General features: G+C 38.9%; 1 protein-coding gene across 1 annotated transcript in view; it reads left to right on the top strand.

Annotated features, from left to right (window-relative positions):
- Window positions 1-23,154, top strand: part of AFG1L (AFG1 like ATPase) — a 229,216-nt gene that overhangs the window by 39,035 nt on the left and 167,027 nt on the right. The window contains exon 3 of the mRNA XM_046006748.1: window positions 753-976. Within this exon, the coding sequence (XP_045862704.1) occupies window positions 753-976 (224 nt within the window). The remainder of the gene's footprint in view (window positions 1-752; window positions 977-23,154) is intronic.

The following is a 23,154-nucleotide window of genomic DNA, read 5'->3' as shown; positions in this document are numbered from 1 at the left end:
GATAAGGAATAGAGTTATGATTGATCTTGCCATGGCCAATCATTTCTCTCCCAGGAGAGGCTAAAAAAAGGATCAGAAAACCTCACTGCTTTGAAACAGACACTCTGCTGTGTTTCAACTCTTTGTGTTCAACTTAAAAGTTATGGAAAAGGAAAGGAATCTTACAAGCATTGAAATCAGTATAATATTGGAATGCTGTACGGTTTCCGGTAGGGAATACAGGGACAATAGAAACCCTTTGTGACTAATCTCTGTCTCTTCCTTGATACTTAAGAACCAGAATGAGGCTAAATTCAAAGGTGCCAGCCCTGCTGTGAGGGAGGGATCTGATGAATGCAGGTGGCCCATTTAATGGAGTGGAGGCAAAGCATTCTATGGCAGGTTAGGTTTTCTAGAAGTGGCGTTGCAATGATAGCTCAAGGTTTTGAGATTTACTCTTTTATTAGAATGAGATGATTATATTCATTGAACAAAACGTGTTTTATCTTTTTCATTTTTTCAAGTAGTTTTCATGCCTAAGGTGGGGCTTGAACTCATGACACAGATATCGAGGGGTTCATCCTCCACCGACTGAGCCCGCCAGGTGCCCCAAAATGTGTTCTATTTTTATCAGAATGAGATTTACAATAACTGTTCACATATATATACTTGAAAATGAAAGGTTTTAATGTGACCATTAAGAAACTTGTGGAGTTCTATGCAATCTATTCATTTAAGGGAGTCTTAAATTTTATGTATATTTTTATTTATAGCCTATACAGTTCAGACACCTGAGATTACGTCTCCGATTGCGGCAGCAGAGGTTTATTCAAAAGCTTTGGCTGTTTGCCATGGCCCACTGGACCACTATGACTTTTTGATCAAAGCTCATGAGCTAAAGGAGGATAAGCATCAAAGAAGAGTCATACAGTGTTTGCAGAAATTACAGGAGGACCTCAAAGGATACAGGATAGAGGCAGGAGGACTTTTTTCAAAGGTGAGTTTTGTGTGATATTAAAGAAGGAACAGTTAAAAGTAAGCATTTTATAAAATGGATTAAATAATGCAGTTGGTACAATCATGAACTGCTTAAAATTTCTCACTGGTTCTTTTTTTTTTTTTTTTCTTCTTAAGATTTTATTTATTTATTAGAGCACGAGTGGGTGGGAGAGAAAGAGGGAGAAGAAGCTGAGTTGGGAGCCCGATGCAGGGCTCCATCCCAGGACCCTGAGATCATGACCCTGAGATCATGAGCTAAAGGCAGACACCTAACCAATGAGCCACCCGGCACCCTTCTCACCAGTTCCTTTAAACAAGCTCTGTTAGATCCCTATTCCTGACCTCTTAATGCTCCATGGCTTTCTTTTACCTTTAGGGGGGATTCATATACCTTCATATTTAGGTAATGATTGACGCCATCTAGTCTAAATGAAGATTGTACAATTTAAAAAGTCCCCCTCCCTCTAGCTTAGGCCTGTCCCAGGATCAGCAGTGCAGAAGGTGGGGTGATTTGTTCTTCCCCTTTCCCTCCTCCTCCTGCGTCTGCTTTCCTGGCTTCTCTAGGGTCAGGATGAGAGGATGGAAGATTAGAGCAAAACAGCAAATTCTTAATTAAACAGTTTAAGGGCCTTTTGTGTGATAGACACTGACATGCTAGCACTTTGTTGAGGGGCTCACTGGTGGGTTCTTCTGGGCTCCCATGGGGACCTCCCCACTGCTCTACTTTTGGACCTCTTATGACTCTGCTTGAGCTCCTTGCTCCACTGCATTCTGCCGGTAGCCCTTGCCTTTGCACTTAACCTTCTTGGCTGGGCTTCTGTCAGGAGCACTCTACTCAGTACACCTTTCATGGGGTCTACTTAGACTACAGGAAGCATAACACACAACATAGCATCTCCTATTTCCAATCCCTGCTCCAGCTTCAGTTAGCTCATGGAGACCTATGACAAGTTCCTCCATGGAAACTTCCATAGTCTGCTTTGGTAACTGCGTGTGGATTTCCTCACCTAAACAAGCATCCCACTGGAGAGGGGGATGCCCATCTTGTCATACACTCCTAATCTCTTTGGATGCTTCCCTTGGGGACCACCTGCTTTTGGCTTGAGGTTTATGTGGGGGAGATGCTACTACATTCCTTACTTGGCTAACAGCTTTCTACCTTGATTACTTTCTTCAGTTCTACTTTGGTTTTAGGGCTGTTTTTGCTGCTGCTTTTTTTTTTTTTTTTCCTTAAAGTAATTTCTGCATGGATATGACTAATACCTCTTTTTAGAATGTAGGGGAACTTGTTTCTCCTTGTTCTTAGCTTTGAGCTTTTACTAAAATTCTGAGGCAACAGAAAAACTCCCATTCCTTTTTAAAAAAGTCTTTATTTTTTAAATTTCTTTTCAGTGTTTCAGAATTCATTGTTTATGCATCACACCCAGTGCTCCATGCAATATGTGCCCTCCTTAATACCCACCCCAGGGCTCACCTAACGTCCCACCCTTCTCCCCTCCAAAACCCTTAATTAGTTCCTCAGAGTCCACAGTCTCTCATGGTTCATCCATCTCCCCCTCCAGTTTTCCCCAACTCCCTTCTCTCCATCTTCCCATGTCTTCCTTGATATTCCTTATGCTCCACAAATAAGCGAAACCACATGATAATTGACTCTCTCTGCTTGACTCAGCATAATCTCTTCCAGTTCCGTCCATATTGATACAAAAGTTGGGTATTCATTCTTTCTGATGGAGGCATAATACTCCACTGTATATATGGACCACATCTTCTTTATCCATTCGTCCATAGAAGGGCATCTTGGTTCTTTCCACAGTTTGGCGATTGCGGCCATTGTTGCTATGATCATTGGGGTACAGATGGCCCTTCTTTTCACTACATCTGTATCTTTGGTGTAAATACCCAGTAGTACAATTGCAGCGTCATAGGGTAGCTCTATTTTTAATTTCTTAAGGAATCTCCCACTGTTTTCCAAAGTGGCTGCACCAACTTGCATTCCCACCAACAGTGTAAGAGGGTTCCCCTTACTCCACATCCCCTCCAACACATATTGTTTACTGTCTTGTTAATTTTGACCATTCTAACTGGTGTAAGGTGGTATCTCAATGTGGTTTTAATTTGAATCTCTCTGATGGCTAGTGATGATGAACATTTTTTCATGTATCTGTTAGCCATTTGTATGTCTTCTTTGGAAAATTGTCTGTTCATGTCTTCTTTCTGTTTTTTGATGTGATTATCTGTTTTGTGTGTGTTGAGTTTGGGGAGTTATAGATCTTGGATATTAGTGTTATTTGCGAGTATCTTCTCCCATTCCGTGGGTTGCCTCTTTGTTTTGTTGACAGTTTCCTTTGCTGTGCAGAAGGTTTTGATCTTGATGAAGTCCCAAAAGTTCATTTTTGCTTTTGTTTCCTTTGCCTTTGGAGACATGTCTTGAAAGAAGTTGCTGTGGCCGATGTCAAAGAGGTTACTGCCTATGTTCTCCTCTAGGATTCTGATGGATTCCTGCTTCTTGTTGAGGTTTTTTATCCATTTTGAAAACTCCCATTCCTTATCCCATTGTAGAAGCCACTGTCATCAGCAGTGTCTTCTTCAAATTATGAGGAGTTAATTAATAGTAAGAAGAAGTTAAGAAGAATTAGAATATGGTTCAACCAAAGTAACTAGTTTTCCGCATGGAGCACTGGGTTTTATACAGAAACAATGAATCATGGAACACTACATCCAAAACTAACAATGTACTGTATGGTGACTAACATAACATAATCAAAAACAAAAAAGAAGAAAAAGAATCTAGGTTTCCTTTAATTGACTGGCCAACCATCGTCCCCCACATACAAATATCCTATTATTACAAGGTCTTTAGAGGAAAGGTAATATATAACAGGTTAGTAGTGCTTGATTTAAAAATTCCAATCGAGGGGCGCCTGGGTGGCTCAGTGGGTTAGAGCCTCTGCCTTCGGCTCAGGTCATGGTCCCGGGGTCCTGGGATCGAGCCCCGCGTCGGGCTCTCTGCTCCGCGGGGAGCCTGCTTCCTTCTCTCTCTCTGCCTAGTTGTGATTTCTCTCTGTCAAATAAATAAAATATTTAAAAAAAATTCCAATCGAAGTTATTTTACTTTTTAAGAAGATGTTAGAGTATACTTACAGTTTTATTTTTATAGAAAGAAAAATGCTGTCATTGCGTTAACACCTTTCAGTTCAGTGGACTAGGGATTCATCTAGGTTACAGAAAGAAATGGAGATTTAAAATAGACTACATATGCAAATAACAGCGAAGGGCTTCTCCCTTACACTGCCAGGTCTCCCGGGGCCAGAGCCTGAGGCTCTGCCTCAGTCGTTCTGAGAGCGCTGATGACTAGACTGTCAGGAGTCACAGGCACCTGCCGATTCTTGCTCCAGTGCTCTTCTGTTCGTGTAATTTGCTTACTCTGTTGTTCTTTCCTCTGTGTCTTTCTACTTCCGTTTGTCCTACCAATCTATTCTTTTTCTGTATCTGTCGTTTAAATTCCCTGATGGGAAACCCAGTTGCTTTATCCCTGTTTGGGCAGAGCTTCATACCGGGGTTTTGGGAGGCCATTAGCCAGTGTAAAGATAGATCTCTGCCCAAGGTACCATTCAGGGCTCCCGTGATTATGGTGGTTCCCCCAGAGGTAGACTGTGAGTGTGGTGGCCACTAAGACAGGCCAGCCCAGCGTCATGGTTATAGGACCTAAAAAGGAATTATCCCTTTTGACGGCCACCTCTTCTTCGTCAAACACTATTTCCAAAAGTTTATAGGGGAGTAACGAACAGAAGTTTGGAAAACGTAGACTGCTTATGTACATGTCCCTAATTATAGTTTGTAATACAGATGGTCTTCCAAATAAAATATTGGCTTGCTTCTGCGTCATAGCCAGGAAGCAGGATGTTTTACTTAACTGGGTTTTTGGTTATCTGAGAGTGAAATTGCTTTCACAAGTTTTCTATTTTGTTCTCTTTCTGATCCTCTCCCTTTTAGAAATACCGTCCTTTTCCCCTCTTCCCCACTCTATCATCCCTAGGGCTCATCTTCCTGTGATTGGTGAACTTACAGCCAGTGAAAAGTATCCTTTAGTCATTAATGTATCTGGTTGCCAGTTCAACAACATTTTTTTTTTTTTCTTTAAAATAATCGTTTGGCTCTTCTCAGGGGTAATCTCCCATACTTCCTCCTTTGATTTGTAAGTAAGTAAGTAAATGTAATATTTACTACCTAGAGCCCCTGGTTTTAATGTGTAGTTGTAATCTTATATAAGTAAGAGATTTGACATCTCAGGTAGTTTTAAATGTGTCTAATGAAAGCTTATGTTTGTTTGATCTTAATGCGTATGTGACTAAGTCTTTTGTAGATAGATCAGCATTTCTTTGTGGTAGTATTTGTCCTGTAGTTTCTTAAGCTTGCCAAATCTTTAACATTGAAAAAGACTCACACATCTAATGTAATCTGAGCAAAATGTATATAAAAACTTTAGTTTTTGTTTGTTTTTTAAGGAGATAGAAGTTTATTGAATAGAGGAGAGGAAAAGGGGTCCTTTGCCCTCACAGGCTTGGGCAGTCTGACCTGTTTGCCCTCAGACCTTCAGATCACACCAGGGAGCCACCCTGTGGCCAGAGACCTTCAGTTGTCTGAAGAGTACTCTGGTTAGATTGCTGGAAAGCTGGAAAGAGAAAGGAGAGGGAAGGAAGAATCCCTCCCAAGAGCAAGAGGGGAAACCCCTCATCTTTTTGGGCAAGGGCAGTGTAGCTGTTTCCCCCTGGGCCTTTGGATCCTCATTCAGGAGTAACCTTGGCCAGCGGGTGGGGGCACAGAGTCTCCCGTATGGGCCACCTGATGTGGTGTCTCTCCCAGTCAGATGGGAGCCCCCAAATGTGGGGCAGCTGATCAGGTGGAAACCGGCAGTGTGGGCGGTGAAAGACGTCACCTGAGCAGAACAACGAAGATCAAAGTTTACTGAGTACATTGCAAGGGAGTGGCGGGCAGCAGAGCAAAGCAGAGACTGTCTGCTTAAAAGCTTTAGTTTTGGGGCGCCTGGGTGGCTCAGTGGGTTAAGCCGCTGCCTTCAGCTCAGGTCACGATCTCAGGGTCCTGAGATCGAGTCCCACATTGGGCTCTCTGCTCAGCGGAGAGCCTGCTTCCCTTCCTCTCTCTCTGCCTGTCTCTCTTGTGATTTCTGTCAAATAAATAAATAAAATCTTTTTAAAAAAAAAAAAAAAGCTCTAGTTTTTGAAGATTGTAAAGATGCCACACACCTATTTCTTTTTTTTTTTTCTTCTCCAAGTTTTTATTTAATTCTAGTTAGTTCACATACAGTGTAATATTAGTTTCAGGTGTAGAATTTAGTGATTTGACACTTAACATGTAGTATCTGGTGCTCATCACAACACCCCCTCCATTTTTTAAAAAAAATTTTATTTATTTGCCAGAGACAGAGAACAAGTAATGGAACGGCAGGCAGAGGGAGAAGCAAGCTCCTTGCTGAGCAGAGATCCTGTGTGGGACTTGATCCCAGGACCCTTGCTGGGACATGGCCTGAGCTGAAGGCCGATGCTTAACTGCCTGAGCCACTCAGGTGTCCCAACACATGCCTTCCTTAATCCTCATCTCCCGTTCAACTCATCACCCCCCCTCCCTCCCCTCTAGTAACCGTCAGATTATCTCTATAGTTAAGAGTCTATTTCTTGGTTTGCCCTCCCCCCATGTTCTTTTGTTTTGTTTCTTAAATTCCGCATATGAGCAAAGTCATATGGTATTTGTCTTTCTCTGACTTATTTTGCTTAGCGCTATACTCTCTAGTTCCATCCACATGTTGCAAATGGCAAGATTCCTTTTTTTTTAATGGCTGAGTGATATTCCATTGTGTGTGTGTGTGTGTGTGTGTGTGTGTGTGTGTGTGTACACATATCACTGTTCTTTACCTATTTGTCAGTTGATGGACATTTGACTCTTTCCATAATTTGGCTGTTGTTGATAATGTTGCCGTAGACATCAGAGTGCTTGTATCCTTTTGGCTTAGTATTGTTGGATAAATACCTAATAGAGCTTTGCTGGATCATATGGTAGTTCCCTTTTTAACTTTTTGAGGTACCTCCGTACTGTTTTCCAGAATGGTTGCACCAGCTTGCATTCCCACCCACAGTGCAAGAGGGTTCCCCTCTCTCCACATCCTTACCAACACCTGTTGTTTCCTGTGTTGTTAATTTTAGCTGTTCCGACAAATGTGAGGTCATATCTCGTTGTAGTGTTGATCTGTATTTCCCTGATGATGAGTGATGTTGAGGATCTTTTCATGGGTCTGTTGGCCATCTTGTTGTCTTCTTTGGAAAAAATGTCTGTTCGTGTCTTCTGACCATTTTTTAAAAAACCGTATTATTTGTATTTTGGGTGTTGTTTGATAAATTCTTCATGTATTTTGGATACCAACCCTTTAGTGGATATGTCCTTTGCAAATATCTTCTCCCATCCTGTAGGTTGTCTTTTGGTTTTGTTGATTGCTTTTTTCACTCTGCAGAAGCTTTTTATTTTGATGAAGTCCTAATACTTTATCTTTGCTTTCATTTCCCTTACCTTAGGAGACCTATCTAGTAAGAAGTTGCTATGGTTGATGTCAAAGAGTTTACTACCTGTGTTCCCCTCTAGGATTTTAATGGTTTCCTGTCTCACATTTAGGTCTTTCATCCATTTTGAATTTATTTTTGTTTATGGTATAAGAAAGTGGTCCAGTTTCATTCTTTTGCATGTAGCTGTCCAGTTTTCACAAAACCATTTGTTGAAGAGACTGTCTTTAAAAGAGACTGGATATTCTTTCCAGCTTTGTCAAAGATTAATTGACCAGGTAATTGTGAGACCTGTTTCTTCTAAAAGTAATCACTGATATGCCAAGTATCAGAGAAGGAAAACTTGGGCTACTAGGTTTTTTTTTTAGTGAAAGGAGAACTTTATTTTTAGATTTGTTGATTTTGGAAAGTAAGATTTATGATTTTTATTTTTTTCTCTAAGATTATTGAGAAATTATAGATCTAGGGATACAATATGATAATTTGATAATCATGTCTTGCAAAATGATTACCACAATAAGGTTAGTTAATATCTCTATCCTCTCACATAATTACCATTTTTTTTGTGGTGAAAACATTTATGATCTACTATTTTAACTTCTCTTGAGTGTATGATACAGTATTTACAAAATTTTTTAAATTCAATTTAATTAACATAGAGTGTATTAGTTTCAGAGGTAGAATTTAATGATTCATCAGTTGCATATAACACCCAGTGCTCATTCCATCAAGTGCCTCCTTAATGCCCATCCCCCAGTTACCCCATACTCCCACCCTTCTCCCCTCCAGCAACCCTCACTTTGTTTCCTATGATTAAGAGTGTCTTATGGTTTGTCTCCCACTCTGTTTCCGTCTTATTTTTCCTTCCCTTCCCCTATGTTCATCAGTTTTACTTCTTAAATTCCATATATGAATGAAATCATATGATAATTGTCCCTCTCTGACTGACTTGTTTCACTTAGCATAATGCCATCTAATTCCATCCATGTCATTGCAAATGGCAAGATTTTATTCTTTTTGATGACTGACTAATATTCCATTATGTGTATATATCACATCTTCTTTATCTATTCATCTGTTGATGAACATCTGGGCTCTTCCCATAGTTTGGCTATCGTGGACTTTGGGGCAATAAACATTGGAGTTCATGTGCCTCTTTGAATTACTGTGTTTGTAACCTTTGGATAAATACCTAATAGTGCAATTGAAGGGTCATAATGCACCTCTATTTTTAACTTTTTGGGGAACCTCCATACTGTTTATAATATAGTATTGTTAATTTTATTTATTTATTTATTTAAAAAAAGTTTTTGTTTATTAGAACGAGCATTGGGGGAAGGGGCAGAGGGACAGAGAGACACAGACTCCCCACTTAGCAGGAAGTCTGATGTGGGACTTGATCCCAGAACCTGGAGATCATGACCTGTGCTGAAGGCAGGCACTTAACTGACTGAGCCACCCAGGTGCCCCACAATATGGTTAATTTTAGTCCCCATGCTGTGCATTAGATCCCCAGAACTTATTTATCCTATAGCTGGCAGTTTGCATTCTTTGACCAATATCTTGTCATTACCCCTAGCCGCAGTAATCACCATTCTACAAATTTGGCTTTTTTAGAATTCTGCATATAAGTGAGAAAATACAGCATTTGTCTTTATTTGTCTGATGTATTTCACTTAGCAATATGGGCATTTGTGTGTGTTTGTGTGTTGTGTGTGTGTATGTTTCTTTTAATGTATGGTTTATACTCACCATGGAGCTCGAACTCATGACCCTGAGATCAAGAGTTGCACATTCTACTGGCTGAACCATTTAGGGGCCCTTGGGCATTTTAAAAAAAAAAATTATATATATATATATATATATATATATATATATATATTAGAGAGAGAGAGAGAAAGAGCAAGTGCACACACAAGTGGGAAGGGCAGGGAATGAAGGAGAGAGAATCTTAAGCAGACTCTCTACTAAATATGGAGTCCAGTGTAGGGCTCAGTCTCAACCCAGAGCAGAAACCAAGAGTCAGGTGCTTAACATACTGAGAGACCTAGGGTCTCCTTGTGCATTTGTTTTTCTTTTCTTTTCTTTTTTTTTTTTAAGATTTTATTTATTTATTTGACAGACAGAGATCACAAATAGGCAGAGAGGCAGGCAAAGAGAGAGAGAGGAGGAAGCAGGCTCCCTGCGGAGCAGAAAGCCCGATGTGGGGCTTGATCCCAGGACCCTGGGATCATGACCTGAGCCGAAGGCAGAGGCTTTAAACCCACTCAGCCACCCAGGTGCCCCTGTGCTTTTGTTTTTAATGCAGATATTTAAACATTCATTATAGTGAATGTTCTTTTTTTTTTTTTTTTTTCCATTGTACTCCTAAGGAGCTTGCTGTTAGGCTAAGGTATAATATTAAAATAAAATGCACCTTTACAACATGTCTGAATTATTGATGAGAATAAAACTGGTACTCTCTATGAGGCTGCTTTTACCTATCTGTATAACAGTGTTCCCTCTAATAAAAATTTTTTTAAAAAATATTTTATTTATTTGACAGAGAGAAATCACAACTAGGCAGAGAGGCAGGCAGAGAGAGAGGAGGAAGCAGGCTCCCCGCTGAGCAGAGAGCCCGATGCGGGGCTCGATCCCAGGATCCTGAGATCATGACCTGAGCCGAAGGCAGAGTCTTTAACCCACTGAGCCACCCAGGTGCCCTGCTCTAATAAAAATTTGAAAGAGTTATGAGATGACCATGCTTTAGAGGCAAAAACTATAAGGAATGAGCATTTATGAACACTTTACCTTTGTTATCAAATAAAACTTACAACCAGGTTAATCTGACACATGTAATGTATGCATAATTGTTATTGTGCTGTGAGATAATTAGGCATAAATGGTAAGTAGTTCATGTAAATCACTATAATTAGAATTACTTTTACACAGCCAAATCAAGCATTCCTAGAGTCAGGGAGGGAGAGAATTAGAGTGTGGAGCTACTCTGCAAGTCTCTGTTTCCATTAATCAGGCTATACAGGCAGCCAGGTTTTTCCATCTCTTGGGAGGCGAAATCATAGCCCAAGAGACTTGGGAATAAGAGTGGAAGGCATAATATTCTTTCCTTCTCCTCCTGCTCTCTACAAAACAATTTTAAGGTTTACCCTAATGGGAAATTATTTCCAACTTCCTTTTACATCCAATAACTTTTTATTTGGATACCTCTGCTTACCCTCCCAAGAACAGTATGTACGTCACATGGAAAAGACTAGTGTTGCCTTAAAGTCAGCTAATCTAAGGTCTTCTTGCTTTCCCTGTTCTGGCTTCTAGCACCTGGGGGCTATGAACAGGATACCTGGAGTGTTAGCTGTGGCTTTTTAGGAGATGTGGGAGGCCTAGTCTAAATACCTTTATTAACCCAGGACTAAGCTATTTGTTGTTTATCCTCAGTTCTCTCCTTCTCTCTTCCATCTAAGGGCCTGAGCACTGATTCTCTCCATTCCTCTTCTTAGAACTGGCATTTCCTATAGGTAAAGTAGTTTGAGCAGCATGATTGAGGTAAAGCTTCCCTGATCCCTTTATCCATTAGAAAATTGTAAGCAACATTGAATATAAAATGGACAATATCTATAGCTACAGTTTTATTAAAGACCAGGAATTTTTAAAATTTACTTTTAAGTGTCTACATCCAGTGTGGGGGCTTGAACTCATGACCCTGAGATCAAGAAGTACATGCTCCACCAGCTGAGCCACCCAGGTGCACCCTAAGACCAGGAATTTTTTTTAAAAAAGATTTTATTTATTTATTTGACAGACAGAGATCACAAGTAAGCAGAGAGGCAGGCAGAGAGAGAGGAGAAAGCAGGCTCACCGCTGAGCAGAGAGCCTAATGGGCATTTGATCCCAGGACCCTGGGATCATGACCTGAGCTGAAGGCAGAGGCTTTAACCCACTGAGCCACCCAGGTGCCCCAAGACCAGGAATATTTTTAAATGAATGTTTCTTTTTATCAGATTTTTCTGACAACTGAAGCAAAAGCGTTATATCCTAACCCAAGGATGGCATTGTCTATAAGAAGTGAGATCAGGAGTCAAACTACCTTGTTTTTTGAGGACTAATACATCCCAGACTCATTGAAAGTCTGAAATTTGAGAAACAAAGTGTAATAGGCCTGTTTCTCTCTCTAGAATAATTAACCAATGTATTCAATTACATTTTAAGTTTTGTCATAATTCCTAAGGTTAAATTATGCCATCAACATAGATGAGAATGTCTTTAATAAGTCCTTTGAAATGAATTTATTTATTTTTTTAAAGATTTTATTTATTTGAGTGAGAGAGAGAGAGAGAGTGTGTGATCTTTCATGAGATCATCGCATGAGAGGGGAGAAGGTCAGAGGGAGAAGCAGACTCCTTGTGGAGCTGGGAGCCAGATGCGGACTCGATCCCAGGACTCGGGGATCATGACCAGACCTGAAGCCAGTTGCTTAACCAACTGAGCCACCCAGGTGCCCTCCTTTGAAATGAATTTAAAAGAAAGGCTATAGCCCTATTTCATAATGTTTAGGACTGGAATTTTTTTCTGTCTTTATCAGCCAAAGCTGACTACTTTGGTTATGAAAGCAAACTTACATAGGCTGTGAAGAGGCATCGTGCTGAGATTATAGTCAGAGCTGTAGATCAGGGTTAGTAAGTATTTTCTTTCCAGGACCATGTAGGAAACCTTCTAGGTTTAGGGGGCCATATGATCTTTGTTCGCTACTCAGTGTTACCACTGTAGTCAAAGCAGTCACAGAAGTACATAAGTAAATGTACTCCAACAAGTATTTATTTACAAAAACAGGTGTCAGGCTGAGTTTGGTCCACAGGCCATGATTTGCTGATTCCTGCTCTAGATGACTGCTGTCTGACCAGATTTTGAAGGCTGGCTGGCAACTATTAATTATATTCAGGATTCTGTTTGAACTGTATTTAGTCTTAGTTTAGCTTTCCAATCTAATTTCCCATTACTTTTTATATATCTTTTTTAAAAAAGATTTTATTTGTTTATTTGACAGAGAGATCATAAGTAGGCAGAGAGGCAGGCAGAGAGAGAGGGGGAAGCAGACTCCCCGCTGAGCAGAGAGCCTGATACGGGGCTCGATCCCAGGACCCCGAGACCACGACCTGAGCCGAAGGCAGAGGCTTTAACCCACTGAGCCACCTAGGCGCCCCACTTTTTATATATCTTTTATATCTATCCATCATATATATATACTTTTTATATATACTTTTTATATATTCCTGCCTCTTGTCAACAGAACCACTCAGTGTTCCATTATATAGACAGACAAAAAAGACAAAGTAGAAAGTTTGGAACTTGCATGAAGACTTGATACACCATCAAAGTGGCACTGAAAATCAGAGTGGGGGAAAAGATGGTGTAGTCAATAAGGATGAGACGATTGATTATGTGAAAAGTAAAATAAAATTAAGTACTTTTTTCTCATAAACTAAATTACATAGAGTTAATGCCCTATACTTAAATTTCTTGGAGAAAATATAGAGGAATATCTTTATGAACCTGTGAGAAAAGGAAGAATTTCTTATATAAGATATGAAAGCCTAGGGACGTCTGGGTGGGCTCAGGCAGTTAAGCATCTGACTCTTGGTTTCGGCTTAGGTCATGAGCTCAGGGTGATGGGATGGAGCCCTGCATCGGGCCCCATGCTTAGTGCGGTGTCTTCTTCCTCTCCCTCTGCTTCTCCCCCAGCTCCCACTTGCACGCTCACTTGCTGTCTTCCCTCTATCTCAAAAGAAAAAAAGAAGAAAAATGGCGATGAAAGTCTAAATTCTGCAGGTAAAGATGGATACATTTGGTTATACTGAAATTTAAAACTTCTAGCCAAGAAAAAGCATCATAGGAAATGTGAAAAGGCAGAACATAGACTGGGAGAAAATATTTGCATCAAAAATGACTATGAAAGAAAAAAAAAGGACTATGGATTGTTTTCTAGAATGCATAAAGAACGATCAAAAATAGGAAAAAAACTGAGTAGAAGAATGGATGAAGAGTGTTTTGGGGGCATGACAAGCAGATGCCATAAAAATGCGTACATAAATCAGAATGTATTGCTGAAATGGAATGTTGCATAGCATGGGATGATTTCAAAATCAGGATTTTTTTAAAAAAAGATTTTATTTATTTATTTTATAGACAGAGATCACAAGTAGTCAGAGAGGCAGGCAGAGAGAAAGGAGGAAGCAGGTTCCCCAATGAGTAGAGAGCCCGATGCGGGGCTCGATCCCAGGACCCTGGGATCATGACCTGAGCCGAAGGCAGAGACTTTAACCCACTGAGCCACCCAGGTGCCCCCAAAATCAGGATTGTTAATGCTGAGGAAAGAGGACACAAAGGGAGGCTTCAGCTATACCTAGTATTTTACTAAAATTTTGAAGTATGTCAAAATATAAAGATTTGATAAAGTTAGGTGGTAGGTAACTAGTTATTTAATATTCTATCCAATTTAGACTGTTTATGTATTCTATAATAAAAATATTTTAAGTGTAATTGTTAGATATTTCAACAGATTATTTTAAGTCATTTTGAGGAAATTACAACTTGATAATGTAATTTTAGACTTGTTCAGCATTTGTTTCTTACAAACAGACTGAGGAAGGGGAGTTATTAGCATAGAGCTCAGCAAAGCATAGAAAGTACCTTAGACTTTTCAGCCATGGAAATTTTTTCCTGAAATTTCATAAGCTGAATTTTTTTGACCTTAAATCTTTTTCATGAATGCCAGATGTTTCTGGATTCTGTATGTGTAGATATGTGTTCATTTAATGTTGGATTTAATCTGAACTTACATTCAGTAATATTTTGTCTTTTTTGAGTAATGTACTCCTTTCAGGTACTGGATGAATAATGAGCTAAATGTTTTCTTGTCTTCTAAAAGAGAGTTAATAAATCTCCACAGTGGACACTGGGGAAAGTAGTTCTCTTCCATAGCTGGGAAAAGCAAATGATTTTTAGTTTTACAGCCAACTCTATCATGCTTAGCTAGAAAATGTATCCCTTTGCTTTTTGGAGGATGCTGAATTGTTATATGCAAGTTCAATTCAGCAAAAAGAGAGTTGGTCCTCATGATGTGCTGGGCTTCATGCTGGAAGCCAAGGATACAGATGTGAATAAGAGTATTGGCTTCTGATTTCAGTCTTACCTTGCTCAGTAGAAGAAATGATCATAGACAGTTACTAATTCAGTGAATTAAATAAAAATTCAGGTGGGTATGAAATATATATGGGAACAGTCTTTGAGAGCTGACTAAATAAAAGGATTTAAAATTTATTCTATATTATTGCTTCACTTGTGACTTATAATTCTGATTCAATTGTAAGGAAATTTTATGAATCAAAGTAATATTTAAAAAAAATTTTATTTATTTATTTGAAAGAGAGTACAAGCAGAGGGGGCAGCAGGCAGAGGGAGAGGGAGAAGCAGGCTTCCCACTGAGCAGGGAGCCTGATGTGGACTTGATCCCAGGACCCTGGGATCATGACCTGAGCCGAAGGCAGACTCTTAACTGACTGAATCACTCAGGTGCCCCAAAGTATTATTGATTTACTCTTAAAGGACCAGATTCCAAATGTGGATATGTACATTAAAATAAACAGCATATGGGAATTTTAGCAATGGAAAGCCCACTTCTCCCTCTGCCTGCCACTCCCCCTGCTTGTGTGCTCTCTCTCTCTCTGCCAAATAAATAAATAAAACCTTAAAAAAAAATCAACAGCATAAAACCCACGAAAATATATGGTACAAATTCATATATTTAAGTTTATGTGTATTAACTGTGTACTCCTGAGAAGGATCAATGTTACTATATTTAAAATACTTTGTTCAACCTGTTCAAAAATATGCCAGTTAAAAATATATTCAAATTGCTTTTGCATTTGTGTTACTAAAATAAATGAAGATACTGCTGTAGGCATATGATACTGGCTTTACCATATCAAATGTTTCTACTTTCTGAATTGGTCATGTGACTGTTTCAGTATTAAATAAATTTAGTAGTATTCTTGTAATCATTATTAAGTATTACTATTACTATTAAATGCAATGTTTACTATCTACAGAGAATAAAATGTAAATAATGCTTAATAAGTTTAATAAATACTTTATAAAAGACTTCTGAGAACCATTCTATAAAGCTTCCCTTTGTGCTATTAAATTATAGCAATTTTTGAAACTAAGGTTGAGAATTCAAAATTAAATTTGAAGAGAGACAAAAAGAAGTCCCAGATTTCTTCTCAGATTCAGAATGTTCAGTAGATTTTCGTGAAGACTGAATGAAACCTAAAGGCAATCCTATCATTTTCAGGATGTGGGGATTGTGGGGGAAAGTTCAGCACATAGAAAAGGAAAATCAGGATGGATAGATGGTAGGCTAGAAAAATCCTTTGGCAGAAAGTATTCATGGAGGGCGCCTGGGTGGCTCAGTGGGTTAAACCTCTGCCTTTGGCTCAGGTCATGATCTCAGGGTCCTGGGGTCGAGTCCCGCATGGGGCTCTCTGCTCGGCACGGAGCCTGCTTCCTTCTCTCTCTCTGCCTGCCTCTCTGCCTACTTGTGATCTCTCTCTGTCAAATAAATAAATCAAATCTTTAAGAGAAAAAAATATTCATGGAGTAAGAAAACTGAGGTCTCCATTTTAAGAATGTTCACTTAGATGCACTGGCAACAAGGCCTTTGGTTTGGAGGAAGCAGTGGGGAGGAAAGCATGGTAGCAAGGGTGAGAATCTCAGTAGTGGGAGAGATCTCTTTGCAGATGAAGGCCAACTCGGGTGAATGACACAAACAGCCCCACAAGTATTTCTTCCTGGACCACATTTTTACATGGTAACCAGAATGCCTTGTCCGTGGAGCAGATGTGAGTGGCGGTGTCCTTGCCTGTAGTTTTTTCCCATTCAGTGTATTCGCCAATGTATCAAGACTTGTAATTCTAACACATAATCGGACTGTTCCCTTCTCCTGTTTAAGACTTCTCAGTACCTTCAAGAAGAAGTACAAACTCAGTGTGTTCTACAAGGTCCTTGAGAAGCTGGTCCCTGCCTCTTGCCAGCTTCGTCTGTCTTAGTTCTCTGCTGTTAATGAAAGCACCAGCTGTGGCAAAAAACTTGAAGATCCTTGGCAAGACCACGACCTTCTCTTGTCTCTGGGTCTGCCAAGGCTACCCCTCACTCCACCCTTTTATCTCATTCTTCTCCTATTGCCCACCTGGTAACCACATACTCCTTTAGGAAATACTTTGTTTTCTGGATCTTTTAAGTCTGCAGAGCCTAGCTTACTGCCGGGTACAAAGTAGGTGCTCAGTCCTCAATCCATGTTTGCAGAATACATGAAAAATGAATAACAAAACCATCCCTGAAGATTCACAAAACAACATCTGCTGACTCTGGAGGCTGTCAGTCTCCCTGCCGTCTGCCTCTCTGTGTGTCTGTGTGAGAGTGTTGGTGTCTCTATGGGTGTCTATATCCTTTGCCTCTCTGTGGATGTGTCTGGACTCTCATTCCCACTGTAGCATCAGTTCTTTGATAATCCAGGAGCAGCCTGGAAGGTCATTTTAATTCCTCAAATTCAGAACCTCATCCAGGTTCAGAATGAGGAATATTTTCACTTACTTAAAAAAATTTTTTTTTAATTTTCACCTTTTTTTTGATGAATTCCAGATTGGTTTGAGAATTATGCTTATGTCTTGGACATCCATCTGAACTAGTAGTGGACTGGAATAGATCCCACCTAGTATAACTTTGTCCAAGCCAGTCCAGAGTCAGAGTAGGAGTGAGTTAACATGGAAGATTGACTAAAGAAACTGCCTCCTGTCATTTGTCTCCTAGTGGCACATATTGACACTTGTAAATGCTTGTTGCTTGAATGCGTGAGGCATTAAAAAGTCATTTGCATCTTCAGACTCTGTTACAATCAGAAATTGAGCCATTTCGTACGCTAGTTGTTCAAGTTTAAGCTCACCCACTATACACACTTGCTAGTTATTTAGATACTTAAATAGCCTTAATTATACTAGTAAACTGAACAAATTGGTGTACTTTAGGTTACGAAGGTTCTTTTGCAATTCAGCTGAAGACATTTATTTAAAAGAAGATTTTTACTTAAAGAGAATTTTTATTTAAAGAGAACTAACATATAGTTTAGTCTTTTAGTTTTTAAAGATCTTCTTAGAACCCTGAAGTGATCTACTTTTATCAGAAAGTGGTCTATGTTGAGAATGATATGCTAGTTTTTAAAAGATGTAATTATGCTCAGCATTCCAGCTGGAATCATTGTCTCTGATTCTATCATTTTTGGAGATAATAATGGAATGATGAGGGGAGTGGGGGGGAAACAGGAAAAGTGGTATTCCTGCATTTTAAACAAATTGAAAACAACTCTTTTTATTTTAAAGCACCACCCTTATTATCTAATTGTCCTAATGGAAATTATGCTGGAGTAGCAGGTGGATAGTAACCCAGAAAGGTGGAGGACATGCTGTTTCAATTTATGAGTTTGATGGGAGTCACCTTGGATTACTTTTAAATGCTGAAATGTTAATATAAGGAATAAAACACAAGTTAAAATGATTAAATCAAAATATTCCAAATGAGGATGACAAATGTTTACTTTGCAGCGGTTAAAGGAATACTTTTGGCAACAGTTTCAAAAGCACTCATCTGAAATGTAAATATGCAGATACTTTTAGAATAATTTTAGACTTGATTCAAAAGTGAAAGCAATTCACCAAAAAAGTAAAAGCAATTTAGTAATCACCACATTTCCCCCAACTTTAAACAATTTTAAATATATATTTTATTATCTAAATTCATTAATTAACATAAAATGTATTATTAATTTCAGAGGTAGAGGTCAGTGATTCATCAGTTAAATAATACCCAGTGCTTATTACATCACATGCCCTCCTTAATGTTTATCACTCAGTAATCCTATCATCACTGTTCATAACTCAGTAATCCCCCCTCCCTTCCAGCAACCCTCAGTTTGTTTCCTATGATTAAGAGTTCTCTTATGGTTTATCTCCCTCTCTGATTTTGTCTTGTTTTATTTTTTTCTCTCTTCCCCTATGATCCTCTGTTTTGTTTCTTAAATCCCACATACGAGTGAAATCATCTAATTGTCTTTCTCTGATTTATTTTGCTAATATAACACCCTTTAGTTCCGTCTAGTTCTGTCCACATTACTGCAAATGGCAAGATTTCATTTCTTTTGATGGCTGAGTAATATTCCATTACTCATTACTGTGTATGTGTCTGTGTGTGTGTGTATAAATATATATATATACCGATATATACCGCATAGTCTTTGTCTATTTCCTCTGTTGATGGACGTCTGGGCACTTTCAATATTTTAGCTATCGTGGACATTGCTGCTGTAAACACTGGGGTGTATGTGCCCCTTCAGATCACTACATTTGTATCTTTGGGGTAAATCCTAGTAGAAAAATTGCTGGGTCATAGGGTAGCTCTGTTTTCAACTTTTTAAGGAACCTCCATACTGTTTTCCAGAGTATCGGCACCAGCTTGCATTCCCACCAACAGTGTAGGAGAGTTTCCTTTTCTCTGCATCCTTGCCAACGTCTGTCATTTCCTGAGTGGTTAATTTAAGCCATTCTGACTGGTGTGAGGTGGTATTTCATTGTGGTTTTGATTTATATATCCCTGATGCCAAGTGACATTGAACATTTTTTTCATGTGTCTGTTGGCCATTTGTATTTCGTCTCTGGAGAAATGTCTGTTCATGCTTTCTGCCCATTTCTTGACTGGATTATTTGTTTTTTGGGTGTTGAGTTTGATAAGTTCTTTATAAATCTTGGATACTAGCCCTTTATCTTATAAGACATTTGCAAATAATCTTCTGCCATTCTGTCATTGTCTTTTGGTTTTGTTGACTGTTTCCTTTGCTTTGCAAAAGCTTTTTATCTTGATGAAGTCCCAATAGGTAGTTTTTGCCTTTGTTTCCCTTGCCTTTGGAAACGTGTCTAGCAAGAAGTTGCTGTGGCTGAGGTCACAGAGTTTGCTGCTTGCATTCTCCTCTAGGACTGTGATGGATTCCTGTCTCACATTTAGGTCTTTCATCCATTTTGAGTCTATTTTTGTGTATTGTGTAAGGAAATGGTCCAGTTTCATTCTTCTGCATGTGGCTGTCCAATTCTCCCAACACTATTTGTTGAAGAGACTGTCTTTTTTCCATTGGACATTCTTTCCGGCTTTGTCGAAAGATTAGTTGACCATAGAATTGAGGGTCCATTTCTGGGTTCTCTATTCTTCTGTGTGTCTGTTTTTGTGCCAGTACTGTACTGTCTTGATTACAGCTTTGTAATAGAGCTTGAAGTCCGGAACTGTGATGCCACCAGCTTTTTTTTTTTTTTTTTTTCTTTCAACATTCCTTTGACTATTTGGGTTTTTTTTTCTGGTTCCATACAAATTTTAGGATTATTTGTTCCAGCTCTGTGAAAAAAGTTGATGGTATTTTGATGGGAATTGCATTGAATTTGTAGTTTGCTTTAGGTAGCATAGACATTTTAACAGTATTTGTTCTTCTAATCCATGAGCATAGAATGTTTTTCCAATCTTTGTGTCTTCTTCAGTTTCTTTCATGAGTGTTCTGTAGTTTTCTGAGTACAGATCCTTTGCCTCTTTGCTTAAGTTTATTGCTAGCTATCTTACAGTTTTTGATGCAATGCTCAATTAGATTGATTCCTTAATTTCTTTTTCTTCTGTCTCATTGTTAGTGTGTAGAAATGCAACTGATTTCTGTGCATTGTTTTTATATTCTGCTGAATCCTATGATTTCTAGCCATTTCAGGGTGGAGTCTTTTGGGTTTTCAACATGGGGTATCATGTCATCATGAAGAGTGAGAATTTGACTTCTTTGCTGATTAGGATGCCTTTTTATTTCTTTTTGTTGTCTAAGGCTAAGGCTTCTAATACTGTGTTGAATAACACAGTGAGAATGGTCATCCCTGCCATGTTCCTGACCTTGGGGGAAAAACTCTAGTTTTTCCCCATTGAGAATGATAGTTGCTGTAGGCTTTTCATTTTATGGTTCTTATGATATTGAGGTATGTTTCCTCTATCTCTACACTGTGAAGGGTTTTAATAAAAAAAGGATGCTGTACTTTGTCAAATGATTTTTCTGCATGTATTGAGAGGAACATATGGTTCTTGTCCTTTCTTTTATTAATGTGTTGTATCACATTGATTGATTTACAGATGTTGAACCACACTTATAGCCCGGGAATAAATCCCATTTGGTTGTGGTGAATCCTGTTGGCTAGTATCTTGATCAGAATTTTGGCATCCATGTTCATCAGGGTTATTGGCCTGTAATTCTCCTTTTTAGTAGGGGTTTTTGTCTGGCTTTGGGATCAAGGTAGTGCTGGCCTCATAGAATGAGTTTGGAAGTTCTCCTTCCATTTCTGTTGTTTGAAACAGCTTCAGAAGAATAGGTATTAATTCTTCTTTAAATGTTTGGTAGAATTCCCTTAGGAAGCCATCTGGCACTGGACTCCTGTTTGTTGGGAGATTTTTGATTACTGCTTCAATTTTCTTGCTGATTTTTGGTCTGTTCAGGTTTTCTATTTCTTCTTGTTTCAGTTTTGATAGTTTATATGTCTCTAAGCATGCATCCATTTCTTCCAGATTGCCTAATTTGTTGGCATATAGTTCATAATATGTTCTTATAATTGTTTGTATTTCTTCAGTGTTGGTTATGATCTCTCCTCTTTCATTCATGATTTTATTTATTTGGGTTCTTCATTTATTTGAGTCCTTTTCTTTTTGATAATTCTCACCAGGGGTTTATCATTCTTACTAATTCTTTTAAAAGAACTGGCTCCGGGGCGCCTGGGTGGCTCAGTGGGTTAAATCCTCTGCCTTCGGCTCAGGTCATGATCCCAGGGTCCTGGGATCGAGCCCCGCATCGGGCTCTCTGCTCCGCAGGGAGCCTGCTTCCTCCTCTCTCTGCCTGCCTCTCTGCCTAGTTGTGATTTCTCTCTGTCAAATAAATAAAATATTAAAAAAAAAAAAAAAAGAAGAAGAACTGGCTACTAGTTTTGTTGATGTGCTCTGTTCTTTTGGTTTCTATTTCTATTATTTATGCCCTAATCTGTATTCTCTCTGCTGGTTTACGCTTTATTCGGTGTTCTTTCTCCAGCTCCTTTAGGTGTAAGGTTAGGGTGTGTATTTGAGACCTTTCTTGTTTCTCGAGAAAGGCTTGTCTTGTTATGTATTTCCCTCTTAGGACTGCCTTTGCTGCATCCCAAAGGCTTTGAACAGTTGTGTTTTCATTTTCATTTGTTTCCATGAATTTTAAAAATTCTTCCTTAATTTCCTGGTTGACCCATTCATTCTTTAGTAGGGTGTTCTTTAACCTCCATGTATTTGTGGTCCTTCTAAATTTTTTCTTGTGTTTAACTTCAAGATTCGTAGCATTGTGGTCTGAAATATGAATGATATGATCTCAGTCTTTTCATACTGGTTGAGCTCTGATTTGTGATCCAGCATGTGATCTATTCTAGAAAATGTTCCATATGCACTCAAAAAGCATATGTATTCTGCTTTAGCAGAAATGCTCTGAATATATCTGTTAAGTCCATCTGATCCACTGAGTCATTTAAAGCCCTTGTTTCCTTGTTGATCTTCTATGTAGATAATCTGTTCTTTGCTGTGAGTGGGGTGTTAATGCCCCCTACAATTATTGTATTATTATCGATGTATTTCTTTAATTTTGTTATTAATTGGTTTATATAATTGGCTGCTTCCATGTTAGGGGCATAAATATTAATTGTTAGATCTTTTTGGATAGACCCTTTAATTATGATACAGTATCCTTCCTCATCTTTTATTGCAGTCTTTGATTTGAAATCTAATTTGTCTGATATAAAGATTGCTACCCTAGCTTTCTTTTCCTGTCCATTTAGCATGATAAATGACTTTTCCACCCCCTCACTTTCAATATGGAAGTGTCTTTGCATCAAAAATGAGTCTTTTGCAGGGCACCTGGCTGGCTCAGTGGGTTAAACTGAGTCTTTTGTGGACAGCAGATTGATGGATCTTGCTTTTTTATCCAATCTGATACCTGTGTCTTTTGATTGGGGGCATTTAGCTCATTTACCTTCAGAGTAACTATTGAAAGATATGAATTTAGTGCTGTTGTATTACCTGTAAAGTCACTATTTCTATGTATTGTCTCTGTTCCTTTCTGGTCTGTTACTTTTGGGCTCTCTCTTCACTTAAAGGATCTACTTTAATATTTCTTCAGAACTGGTTCAGGGATCACATTCTTTTAGTTTGTTTGTCCTGGAAGCTTTTTATTTCTCCTTTTATTTTGAATGACATCTTTGCTGGATAGAGTATTCTTGGCTACATATTTTTCTCATTTAGCACTCTGAATATTATCATGCCAATCCTTCCTGGCCTGCCAGGTCTCTGTGGATAGGTCTGCTGACAGTTTGATGTTTCTGCCCTTAAGGTTATGGACCTCTTGGTCCTGAGCTGTGTTTAGGATTTTCTCTTTGTCTCTGAGATTTGCAAGTTTCACTATTCTATGTTGAGGTTTTAGCCTATTTTTATT

This window comes from Meles meles, chromosome 5, assembly GCF_922984935.1.
Source record: "Meles meles chromosome 5, mMelMel3.1 paternal haplotype, whole genome shotgun sequence".
Taxonomy (NCBI): Eukaryota; Metazoa; Chordata; class Mammalia; order Carnivora; family Mustelidae; genus Meles; species Meles meles.
Note: the sequence above shows the minus strand (reverse complement) of the source record. Positions and strands in the feature narration are given on the sequence as shown.